Here is a 12,582-nt window from a genome sequence, read left to right as displayed (position 1 = left end):
CTAAATATTGGTCATGTTGGTAGGATTGGGTAGGCGTGGTGTTACTTGTTGGTACGTGGGTTGGGGGGGGCCCATGAGTGCTCAGTACCCAGGGGCCCCTGGAGGTACTAATCCGGCCTTGCTTCCACCTATGCACACTTACCTGTACAGCGTCGTTTGTTACTGGCTTTCCATTAGACATTAGGTTATGAGCTGCTGTCATGATCCAGCGGTCTGCAATCACCATGCCTCCTCCTCTTCCTCCACTCCTCAAGAGCACCTGCCAAGGGATGGTATCGGCTGGAGCTTCAGCGCCTCCAATAATCCTCTGAAAGCCAGCGATGAGCTTTGTGGGCTGGCCACAGACTGAGTGGAAAAGAGAGGTTTATAGTACATATATTTATGTTCAAAGTGTCACACAAGTGCACACTTCAAATTCAAACTAAGATGAAGTGTTGTAGGTTTTTATTTTGTAATGAAAAGCAGTACCTGGTATGCATGCTGGACTGACAACGATATCGCTGTTGGATCTCCAACTTCTGTCGGCCTCACAGGTGAAGACCACTGCAGAGTAGAGAGAGGGTCATAAAGACAAATCAGTGAGTTGAGTAGAAGTGTACTCCAGTGTGTGTCAGTATCACTGTTGTGTGTGGTAACAGGAGAAACAGAAAACCCCTGAACACACCTGTAGGAGCCACACGTAAAGTATATTCTGTGTTTGTTACGTCACATTTTTTGAGTCACTATAGGTGGTGGGCATGTCTATTGGATTTAGGGTGGTGACGTTTGCGGTTATATCCGGTTGCTTTCACCGGCGCACTTTGTTATAGATGGAGTGAGCTGGGGAAGGACACATTTTTGTTGACCGCATACGCAATCACTATACTGGATATGCACTAGAAATAATTATATGTTTGCTTGTTTCGTTTGCAAATACAAGGTCAAACGCATACCAGTAGAAAGACTGCTTTTTTGCGCGTCAGACAATGTTTTTCTCTTGTTTAGTCCCTCACGGCACTTTTATTGGATTACTACAGCTGCAACAACACCCATCAGTGATGCTTTAAAAGGACTGTGAAACAATGGCTGCCTTCTAAATCACTGCATATTAACTTTGTACTTTCCCTATTTACTGCAGCGGCCCTCATGTACAGACTGTTGCCTGCTGTATGCGTACAAGTCGGACATACTCTTTAAATTGCTGCTTGAACTTTCATCCTTTTGCTCATATATCCGCTGTGCAAAGGATCGTGGCTCAAAATAGCCAGAAAAGCATGCCTGGTAGCATATTGCAAAATGTGACCTGATGCAGTAGAGCTTCCTGGTATTCTTGACATACCATGTATTGAAACATACTAAACATTTTTTTGCTTATCAAAACTTTTAGTAGTGTGGGTAATGTTCTCTAGCTTGTTTTATGGTTACTGTTTAAGGTAGCTTTGATTTGTTCAGCCCATTTGGTTTAACTTTGCTTAAAATACATATGTTTTAAAATATATTTTGTATTGAATGCATTTCCATTCTTCCATTGATTTCCATTCACACTCTAAAATATTCCTCCAGTTGTCAATTCATCAGAATTAACAGCAAAATACATAACATTGGTAAGATGCAAAGCAGTAAAGAAATCAGTCTGCCTTCAAAGTGCATTATCAGTTCCATGTAAGTTGCGTGTGAGTCTGCTAACTGAGGGTTATGGCTGGTATGAATGTGGGAACAGTCTTAAGCTGTACATGATAGCATATTACACATCAATATCTCACCATTCATGCCTCCAAGGAGAGAGTAAAATGGTTCATGACAGTGATACTGAACAACAGAAAGGTACTGATTCTGAGATCCAGACAGGAAGTTCACCCCTCCATTCAGCAGAGCTTCAGGTTCTCCACAATCAATAACTGCAGGACAAACAAAATAAGGACATCTTCATATGGAGGAACACAGGAAATTGTCAAGAACACTACACATGCATCCTGAACGTGAACTTTTGAAAGAACATACATAACATTCATCTGTTTGCAACTCACACATATATCAATATTTCAATTACTGTATAAAGACTATTCTGCACAGTTTATATCATATTCTGTTTCTATGATTGCATTCACTTTCACTATTGTATCTGTGTTATTGTGTTGCACTGTTGGAGGAGCCTGTGACCTAAGATTTTCATTGTCATATCTACACTAGCTATGCACACATGACAAGAAAAGCCTTGAAGCTTGAATCCAAAATCAGTTTCCATTTATGTTAAATTGGATGTTTTGACGGAGATTAAAGGTAACGTACTGTGGCATTCTGGGAGAGGAAGGTGCCACTGTCCGTTGTTTTGACACATGGTAGAGAAACCGTCAATCTCCTTACCATCCTGAAAAAGTAAAGAGGGGAACTTGTAAAAACACAAAATGACAGAGAAGTGCCCTCCATTGAAACAAAAAAAGGTTTGATCTAACCGTCACGAGTTTGTATCCTTGGTCGCAGCGCACAAAGATGTAGTCTCTGTACAAATACTCGCTCAGGTCGGGGGTGACCCGGCCATGATCCACACTACCAGAAAATGGACACTTCACTCCTGGAAACGATATCAAGCAGACATGTATCATGTACTGCATATACAGTGAGCAGGGAAATGCATTTCACTGTTTCTCTGCCAACATATTCTGACACTTGATGAATAGAGTGCTGCAGGAATGAGTCTAGGTCCCAGACATGAGTTAGCATTTTTTTTTGCACTTCCAGTTCCTTCATCCCAAAGTCTATTGGTCATGTCTTTTTGGAAAGATGTCTGAAAGTCTGTGGTTAAAGGTAACCAATTATGCAAAATCCACTTTTTCTTGTCTTTTATACATGAATATTTTCCCCCAGAATGTTAAAGGTTATTTAAAAATCTGTCTGAAATGAGATAATCAGATTTGGCCAAGTTGTGATGTTACAATTGTTTTTTGAGGCAAACACTTCAGAGACATGTTTTGTATATATCTTAGACCATATGTTGATGAAACAGAGTATAATAGGAGAGCTTTAACAAGCTTTAAGCTAAACGATATTTTCTCTTTTGTTTTGCTACGACATAAGTAAGTAAATACCCCACTCTTGAAATGTGAAGCTTAATCTGTGATAAAAAAAAAAGTTGGGTTACTTCTGGCACATTTGAAGTGATGATCAGCTGTGAAGATTATCTTGCTTAACAAAACGTGAAATAATTAAATCATTTCAAAAAGTCATAATTATTTGTTTGCAATCCTGATTATTTTCCTCAATAGTCCAAAATGGAGTGGAAAAATAAATGTGCCTTTTTGTGGATGGAACCAAGGCCATGCTAATTTCAGGGTTCACCTACAAAAAGACATCCTCCCTGCAGCACTTTTATTGCTTATTTCTCCTCCCACTCCCCCCCCCCTCACTGTGTGTGCTGTAGTCCAGGCTCCAGCCTCTGCTCAGGCCTTGCCCGTCAGTGTGGAAGTCCAGCCGGACGCTGTTGGAGCTTGTGACTATCAGACCTGGACTCTTTCCTCCACACAGCTTCCAGGGCTCGCTGTCTGGGACGGTCACCTTTTAAATAAGACACAGCTAAGTTATTATATCTGTTTAGTTATTCATATGAAATGTAAGGAGGCTGCTCGTCGTTACCTGCAACCAGTGATGGGGACAGATTGTTCCTTGCTCAGTGTCCACGCTCTCGATGTGGAAGTTGTCATTGAAGTTGAGAGCGACAGTGAAGCCAGATTCTACAGAAATAAAGTACTGACAGGACAGAGCATGAGGCAAGGGGTCAGGATATCCTGGACTGAACAGGTGTCCCTCTGGCTCATCAAATATACCGCCGCTGCAGGATACTGGGAAATCAAAAGAAGGAGATTGATGTTAAATGCTTTGTTCAGGTGCTTTGTTCATGCTTCACCATCAGTGGCTCAATCGTCCGCTGTTTAGCCAACTCGTACCATCAAATCATATTCATGAAATTGAACATGTTGTTTGCCGCCTTGTTTGGATTTTAACAATGCTATATTTACTTAGATTTAATGTTTATAAAAGTGTTTGTTCACTCCACAAAGGAGGTTATGATTTCCGCTCGGTATGTTTGTCTTTAAGCAGATATACTTAGGACAGTTGAGCAAAACTACTAACCCTAAACTTGGGTAAAAGGTGTAGCATGGGCTAGAGGAAGTAACCATTAACATCTGTAGCAGTTCTGGATCAAAAGCTGATAACAATACAAACTAAATAACCAGAAAATAATAATCCCAGACTGGAGAGAAATGTACCTGGAGGAGTCACATTTAGTTTGCAGCGTACATGTTGTTTCCCTCTTACAACTTTAAGCTCATGGACACAGTCTGTATACTCAACACTCACACACACAGCCGCGCTGGTCTGAGCGGAGCTCGTATCCGTGGTGACAGGAGCAGAGGTACGAGCCGAGGGTGTTGAGGCAGATCTGAGAGCAGAGCGGACCTGAGCCGTCTTCAGGATCTGGATCAGAACACTCGTCTATGTCTGATGATAAAAGACACGTTGGGTTAGAGCAGGGGTGTCAAACTCAATTTCATCACGGGCCACATTCGCATAAAGGTTGCACTCAAAGGGCCGGTTGTAACTATATAAATATATAATATATATATAAAATAATGTATTATATTACATTATTGTCTGAATTGGATTATTATTGAATAGAATAATAACTTAGTAATTAACTACGTCTGAAAGCAGAAGTCTAGGGCAAATAATTGCAAGTTTCGTCAGTGCGCATGTCACATAACAAGATGCATTGTGGGACATGTAGTTTATGGGCAACCTGCTTCTGTAAAATTGCATGTAACCGTAAAATAAACGTATTATAGTCTTTGCAAGCTCTTGCGGGGCCACATCAAATGAAGTCGTGGGCCGGATTTGGCCCCTGGGCCTTGAGTTTGAGACCCCTGGGTTAGAGGGATGAGGATCAGTGGTGGAAGAGTTACCATTGATATGTTCTTTTTTTATTTTATTTTTTTATAGTGCAATAAACATGCTGAATTTGCTCAAAAGGTAAATGCTACGTTCTGCCAACACTAAGGACTGTACCATCCTAATCTATTATATTTTACTTGTTTGTATTGTTCTGTGTTTTCTGTTGTTGTTTATTGTGCTCAGCTGCAAGTCAAGTTCCCCTTGTTGTGCTTCCTGTAATGGCAATTATTATGTTTCAATGTCCTCTTTTCTACTTGCCACTAATAATAGACAGGTAGGTGATCTAACCAGACACAAACCATAATATTTTACAGCTGCGTTTTAAGCACTTTAGTTTTTTCGTTTTATGGAAGAGTTGAACACAGACTGTGGGATTAGAAGGAAGTAGAGTTGTCCAACAACCAGAAGATAGGTGGTTTGATCACCAACAGTCAACATGTTGGGGAAGATACTGATACTATAGAGAGGAACATACCATGTTTACCAATTTAGAAAGTAGTAGCATTGATGTGGTATGGTCTGTAGGTCCGCTAGGAACTTTGAGCGCCCCCTTTTCCTTTGCCTCTATTTTGACTTACAGTGCATCTAAATACCACCACCGAGTATCCAGAATAATACTGCAAGATATATCTAAACCAAATAATATAACAAAAACAAACATATTAGGCTCCTAGGCTACCTATTGCCTGGTACTGAGCGGAGAAGCCAACGTTCTGGCGGCGCTCCGGGTTGTTGTCGTCGCTCTGGAACACGAGGCTGAGTCTGTTGCCTGGAGACAAGATGGGCTGGTTGCCGGGGTAATGTCCATCAGCTGAGTTCTCATGGCCACAAAACTTCCCGAGGACCTCTTTATCGTAGAAAACCTGAAAGAAAAGATAATGTAAAATACACTGCGCAGCTGAATCTACTGCAGTGTTGCTGTTGAGTCACCGAACCAGGAGACAAAGTCAAGAGTGGTCTAAGTTAGATTTAGAGTTCAAATCTCAAAAACAATTCTTCTGTCGAGTCAGCAGAGAGCAAAACGGAGCTAAATGTGGTGACTAGAAACACAATTCATTTGTATGATTTGTATAACTATTTTGAGATAGTAGGCCTATATGCAAATCTTGCCTTTAAAATTCTGACCTGGCATATGTAAAACTAGTTGTAGTTTAGTATATTGGAAAAAGAACACATTCACATCTGTTTGGGGGGAAATTAGTATGTGGGGAATTAGTTGGCAGCGAGCACAAAACAGAAAGTGGTTTAATTATCTAAATGACACCATTAAATGGGAAATGGGAGGAAGCGTTTACCAGAGAGCTTTGCTAGGAAGCTCACAGAGGTATTTTAGTGATACCCATCATGCAGTTAATTATACTGGGATACTCTAATGCCTATTTGGGGAAATCAGCAGAACTTGAAAAGGTATGTTCATTTTGGCAGAAAAAATGTTGTCAATATTTAGTCAGGTTTTTCAAACTGGCACTTGAGTCACATTGAGTGGTGGATGAAGTACTCAGATGGACTATTTAAGAAGAATTAGCAATACTAACATTGTAAAAAATACTGTTATAAAAAAAGATTAAAAGTCCTGATTTAAAATTCTTACTTAACAGATAAATTGGCATTAAAATATACTATACTATATACTCGTTGTGTTATTGCCCATTTCAGAATGATGAATATTAAATGACTGGATTATGATTATTGATGCATTAATGTGTCTATCAAAGTAAGTAACTACAGCTGTCAAATCAATGTAGCTTCCGAAATGCATTGGAGTCAAAGTATAAAATAGCATAAAATGAAAATACACAGGTAAAGTAAATCTAAATTGTACTAAAGTACAGTACATGTGTAAATGTGTTGAGTTGCATTACACAGCACTGGTCAAACTACAAACACTACAACTCAGGTGGACATTTCAGAGGAGGAGCAACATAGGAGGAAATGAAATGTTAAGCATCAGTTTGCACGCACTACTCTAAAGCAGATGTGTGTCTCTGTAGTTGGTGTAAAGAAGTGAAATTCTTTACCGAATGATTTAAAGGGCTGCAAGCAAGAAAGTCTAATTAGGGGTCATTTGGGGTTTTGTTTCAGTATTTGTAAGCGACTGTGACTGAAAGAATATTGCTTTTATTTTACTTTATAATGGTTATTTCATTTTTTTTTGTAAGAAGGGGCAGGTCAATTAAGCTGTTCTTCTCCCTGCTCCTTTCCACCATGTACTATAAAAAAAAAAAACCAGTATAAGTGTGCATGTTTTGTAAAGTTGAACATGTTTTGTTTCAGAATAACTGCCATGTGTGGAATAAACAAATGAATAAATATATCTCTGACTGAGAGGGAGTCGTAGAAGCAGCCTGCAGTAGCCTCGATGTCCAGGTGTGTGAAGGTGAGTGTGATGCGGTATCCCTCCGGCACGCTGAGGTCCCACTGCTGCTGCAGGTTGGGGGGGTACGGCTGGGGGTAGAGGGGGGACTGGACCCCCCCGTGCATCGCAGGCTCGGAGTCTGGCAGCCGCCGGCCCCCACACACACACACTGACAGGAACCTGGATGAAGTGCAAACAGAGTTAAATCAGATAGTTATCATCTGAACCGCTGGTCCAAAGTTAACGCAAACAGAGAAAAGAGTAAACAACGTGACACAATCAACACAACTGTGGCAAGCGTATATTGTTAAGGCTTTAATATGTGAGTTACTGAAAGGCAGACAACCTATAAAACACTGCGTATCTGTAATATTGGTTATACAGAATAAAACACAAGGTGATTAAAAAAGCAGCTCCATAATGACAGATGGTAATCAAAGTTAATTTTGGAATCAACCTAGACATTAATGACAAAAACTATTACAATGAAACATAAAAATGGGTTGAAAACTAAATCCAAACTTACAAGATGATACAGGAAGTCCACGCCATCGCTGGATTTAAGGATTTAAGGATTTAAGGATTTATCCGTGAGTGAAATGATCCTCTGCCGTTTGGGGAAATGTCTCACATTCAAGTGAAACATTAATTCCCGTCGTTTGCAGTGTTTAGCAACTCTCTGCGTTAATGCCAGGAATAAGCCTTGTTTGTTTTGGCAAAATCGAAACAAGCTCGTGATTTTAAAAATGTAGAAAACAGGGTCGATGCGGGGAATAGTTCATTTGAAATACACAATTAGGAAGAGCTTTTGAACTATACATTATTATCTATTGAGAAAAACTACACTGATTATAATTGTAGCTTTCAGGTCCAATATGTTAATTCCTCATAAAACCTGAATCCATCACTAGAGGGGGCTGCTAGTCTTTTTCAGCGTCTTCAAACACAGAAGCCAGGCGTTTCATTTAGAGGTTAGTCAAACACTATCTCCTGGTCAAAGACAATCGTGTTAATAATATACTTTGAAACAAACAAACACATCAAATTAGAGAAACATGACATTTGGTTTGTGGTTGTCTATGAACATTGAATGTATGCTAGAAATACAAAATGTAAACAGGAGAGCAACAACATGAGTTATGAAGTTTTATTGTTTGTCATGTGAGAGCACTTCAGTATCAGGGAAACACACAGCGCTCAAAAACATTTTGATTTACAGTTCAATCATGAAATAATGAAGCGTTCCAGGGAATGGATGTCAAGTTACAGACAGAGTGTATAAGCTGATTAAAAGACAAAGATACATCGTGTTATGAAGTTGGTTAAAGCCCACACTCTCTGCAGTATATTTGCAGATGTGTTTAATACAAAAGTGTAGTAAGAAGGTCGTGCTTAATGTTATTAATGTTGATACGCCATTACAATAGTATAGTCTATTCTAAGATCTGAATCAGACTTGGATTATAACGATATAAAGGTTAGTAAAAAAGTAGTCTCCTTCTAGGATTGCTCGACTGAATCCATTGTCTCCTTGATCCAGGCTACATAATTCTCCACCTTGACATAATAACCCTTGAACTGCTTCTGACGACAGATGGCTCCCCAGGACACAATGCCGGTCAGATAGTAGGGCTCATTGCCTTCAAGCACCATGGGCATCACCAGCGGACCCCCGCTGTCCCTCCTGCAGCTGTCCGCTGTAGCAGATCCAGCACAGAACATGTTACGGGTGAACATCATGGGTTCGGGAGTTATCCCATGAACCGTGGATTTGGGAGTTCCCGGTGTATTTTGACACACTGTAGAGGAGTAGACATTAATATGAGCGTATTTCAGGGTTTCAGAAATCCCTGCAGTCTCCGTCCCCCCCCAGCCTGACACCGTGCCATGTTCACCGTCACTAAAGCCCCTGTTCGACTGCGGCAGACAGACGGGAAGGAGGTTTGGGCTCAAATTCACCCTGGAAGAGAATCTGATAAGAGCAATATCATTGTCGAAATTGTTGCGGTCCGCCATGCCTTGGGCGTAGTTGGGATGAATGATGATCCTCTCAATGTCCAACAGAACTCCTTTAGGCAATATTTCTCTTGTTCCTCCGTCTACCAGTCCACCGTACACACGGGTAGCTTCTACCTTCTTACCTTCCACCACATGAGCTGCTGTGACAGCCCATCGGTCACTGATCAGAGTCGCTCCTCCTCTGCCCCGACCGATAATCAGAAGCTGCCAAGGTATCTCTCCCAGGGTTGCATCCTTACCTCCAACAATTCTGCCGGCACTTGCTAGGTGTCTGTCAAGCTTCCCGCACACTGTAATACACAAAATATCATCAATAGATTCATAATTCAAAAATGTAACTAATAGCGCGGTGCAGGAATATTGTATTTTTGTAGGACGACCTGGAAGTTAGCATCGCACAGCGCTTCCCCCCCCCCTCAAGAATTTGGGTTTTGGAATATAGCAGAAAATAAGATCTGTGGCAAACTGAAAGTCGTACCTTCAATGCATTTTGGCATCTCTGTGTTGCCACTCCCTGATGACCAATCACCACTGGCGCTGCAGGTGTACGTGTCTGAAAGATGGAAGAAAGAGGATTGGGGAAACAACAAAGCCAGAACACTTTTATGTAAGCAATCAGACAATGGATGTGTACAATCTAAATCTATTTAATTACCATCTCCTTCCAGTGTGTAGTACTTTGAGCTGCAGTGAAACTGGATCTGGTCTTTGTACTTTGTCTGGGTGTTATCTGACTCCACCAGCTGAAGGATGCCATCTTCTGGGATATCAGGATAACCGCAATCAACAGCTAAATGTGGTCCAATGAAGAAAATGTGTCAGTATGAAAAAAGAAAAAGAATCAGGATACATTCTCCAGCTAAGAAGGAACCGATAGTCAGACTCACGTTCACATTTGTAATTGGGAGTCCATTCGCCTATGTCCTGGCATGTCGTCTCATACTGTGTTATCAGGGCCTGGGTGCCTTGCTATTTTGCAAAAGAATGATTTAATTAGCGTAACAGGGGTATAAATACATCGCATTTAAATACATTAAAAAGGTTCTGCACACTCACAGTATTTGCGACGTAGCCTAGATCACAAGTTGCTGTCACTGTTTCCCCCCGACGATACTCTGCCTGCTGAGGCGTCACAGTGGAGTCAGAGGTCACCACCGCCGGACACACCTTATCTGTAATCAACATGTGAAAGGAGCAATTGTGATACTTTGTGATCAAACAAACTTCATAACAAACAATCTTCCCATTAGGTGGTGCAGTAATGAGTCCTAAAACACGGATATTAGTCAGCATTTTACCACTTCTGGTTGCCCTGTCTTTCAAGTTTTTTTTAAACATCTCTTTGGTTAGACGCCTGAAATAACGTCTGTAAATGACGTATGTAAATTTCCCTCTCGTGAATGTCTGAAAATGAAACTTGCTATCAAAGTGTCTAAATGAGACTACTAAACGTCATCACTCCAAACATTAGCCACCCTTAGCTTAGCGGCGGTGACGTGACCTAATGAATATAACATATGTAGAAAGGACCGTGCTGAAAACAACACGTTAGAATCATAACGTTTGTTTTCCACAGATCTTATTTTCAGTAATATTGTGAAATCCAATGGAAACATCCCATTGCTTTTTAGCGAGCGAACCCTAACTTCAGAGTTTGCCTACAAAAACATGTGATCCCTGCACCTCTCTATGGTGTCTCATGTGAGGAGAATGCAGTACCTCTGGTCCTGAAGGCCAGACTGAAGCCTTTGTTAGTGCCGTAGCCATCAGAGATGAAGCGGATTTGAACACGATGAGAGTGAGTGAGAAAGGGAGAGGGGGGAGGCGTGTTCCCGCAGAACGACCCCAGAGTCTCAGAGTGAGTCTCAATCTGTGAACACAACAAGACAGGTGATGTCTCACAATGTACCTGACTGTCTATGAACAGTTCCCTCTAGTGCAGGGTAGTCCACACTTTTTTCACAGAGGGCCACATACAGAAAAATATAGGAAGGGCTGGGCCGCTCGCTAGAGGAGAAGTATTTTGCCTCATAAGTTCAGTTATAAGTTAGCAAAATCAATCAAATGTAGGTAAATGATGCTTGATACTTGAAAATGCTTTAAGAAAACCAACAGCCTACATCCCAGCTCTCCAGAGGGTTTCCTTTATTTTGTTAGCAGCTCATCCCTTAAAACAGAAGCTTCAGATTGATTATAATAAGAGGAAATATGAAGGGTGTATTTCAAGATTGTTACACAAATAAGTTATTGGGCTTTTTTCTGATCAACTTAGATCGGTTAGAAATAGTTTTCAACTTTAATTGTCATACATGTTTACATATATATTTGATAAGTACAATACAAGACAAGCACAAGTTTCATTTGTGGGCCATATTTCATTATACTTTTGGAATTAGCTGATGGCCAATTAAAAATGGCCCGCGGGCCGCATTTGGCCCCCGGGCCGTAGTTTGGACACCCCTGCTCTAGTGTCACACTCATGTGGAAGTTCATACATATTTCATTTTGCTCATACTTTTAAGAAGGGCCAACTCAAGACCTTTTTAGTTGGGCTCATATTTGTATAATACAATCAAATTAAATCAAAAATGTAACTATTATTGAGTTTTCATATTTTTTCAGGTGAGGAGGAAACCATTAAAAAAGTTATTATAGAGAGGCGAAGTCCCTCCCTTTCCGGGGGAGCTCCGTGGGACCTTATTTCGGAAAAATCATGTATTGAAGTCAATGGAGAGAGAAAACGTATCGTTCGGTTCCGTTTGAATTGTGCCACGAATTACACATATGATGTTTGTCAATCTTAAAATTAATTTCCATGTCAAAAAAGTCACAGTTTGTCGTAAAACTGTTGAAAGATAAGACTATGAAAAATACGCAACTAGAAAGACTACAAATCCCAGAATCCCGGTCCTGCATGCTGGCTCTACCAAGGCACACAGGGGATAGGCCGTCACGTTGGCACATTTCACTTCTTTTTCTTTTCAGAATGAGGCGAACCTATCCCCTGTGTGCCTTGGTAGAGCCAGCATGCAGGACCGGGATTCTGGGATTTGTAGTCTTTCTAGTTGCGTATTTTTCATAGTCTTATCTTTCAACAGTTTTACGACAAACTGTGACTTTTTTGACATGGAAATTAATTTTAAGATTGACAAACATCATATGTGTAATTCGTGGCACAATTCAAACGGAACCGAACGATACGTTTTCTCTCTCCATTGACTTCAATACATGATTTTTCCGAAATAAGGTCCCATGGGTCGGACGTAGATGGGCGGGACTTT

At 40.8% G+C, this 12,582-nt stretch overlaps 2 protein-coding genes across 2 annotated transcripts in view; both read right to left on the bottom strand.

The window, feature by feature from the left end:
• Window positions 1-142: 142 nt before the first annotated feature.
• LOC104941465 (complement C1r-A subcomponent-like) lies at window positions 143-7,895 on the bottom strand (the record flags this gene model as incomplete). Its single annotated transcript, XM_010766565.1, has 11 exons — window positions 7,809-7,895; window positions 7,249-7,462; window positions 5,606-5,789; window positions 4,336-4,476; window positions 3,610-3,815; window positions 3,384-3,531; window positions 2,433-2,551; window positions 2,269-2,347; window positions 1,743-1,877; window positions 469-543; window positions 143-345 (listed from the first exon to the last, which is right to left on the bottom strand). Coding segments are annotated over exons 1-11 (1,530 nt in total), but the record flags the coding sequence as incomplete, so codon positions are not given.
• A 516-nt stretch (window positions 7,896-8,411) lies between these two features.
• Window positions 8,412-12,582, bottom strand: part of LOC104941464 (complement C1s subcomponent-like) — a gene marked incomplete at its 5' end in the record, with an annotated part of 5,788 nt that continues 1,617 nt past the window's right edge. Inside the window, 6 exons of the mRNA XM_010766564.1 lie at window positions 8,412-9,591; window positions 9,780-9,854; window positions 9,957-10,091; window positions 10,189-10,270; window positions 10,358-10,473; window positions 11,021-11,171. Of these exons, the coding sequence (XP_010764866.1) occupies window positions 8,783-9,591; window positions 9,780-9,854; window positions 9,957-10,091; window positions 10,189-10,270; window positions 10,358-10,473; window positions 11,021-11,171 (1,368 nt within the window). The remainder of the gene's footprint in view (window positions 9,592-9,779; window positions 9,855-9,956; window positions 10,092-10,188; window positions 10,271-10,357; window positions 10,474-11,020; window positions 11,172-12,582) is intronic.

The sequence above is a fragment of the Notothenia coriiceps genome, unplaced genomic scaffold, assembly GCF_000735185.1.
Source record: "Notothenia coriiceps isolate Sejong01 unplaced genomic scaffold, NC01 NC01_scaffold00003390, whole genome shotgun sequence".
Taxonomy (NCBI): Eukaryota; Metazoa; Chordata; class Actinopteri; order Perciformes; family Nototheniidae; genus Notothenia; species Notothenia coriiceps.
This window is presented reverse-complemented; position numbering and strand designations above follow the sequence as displayed.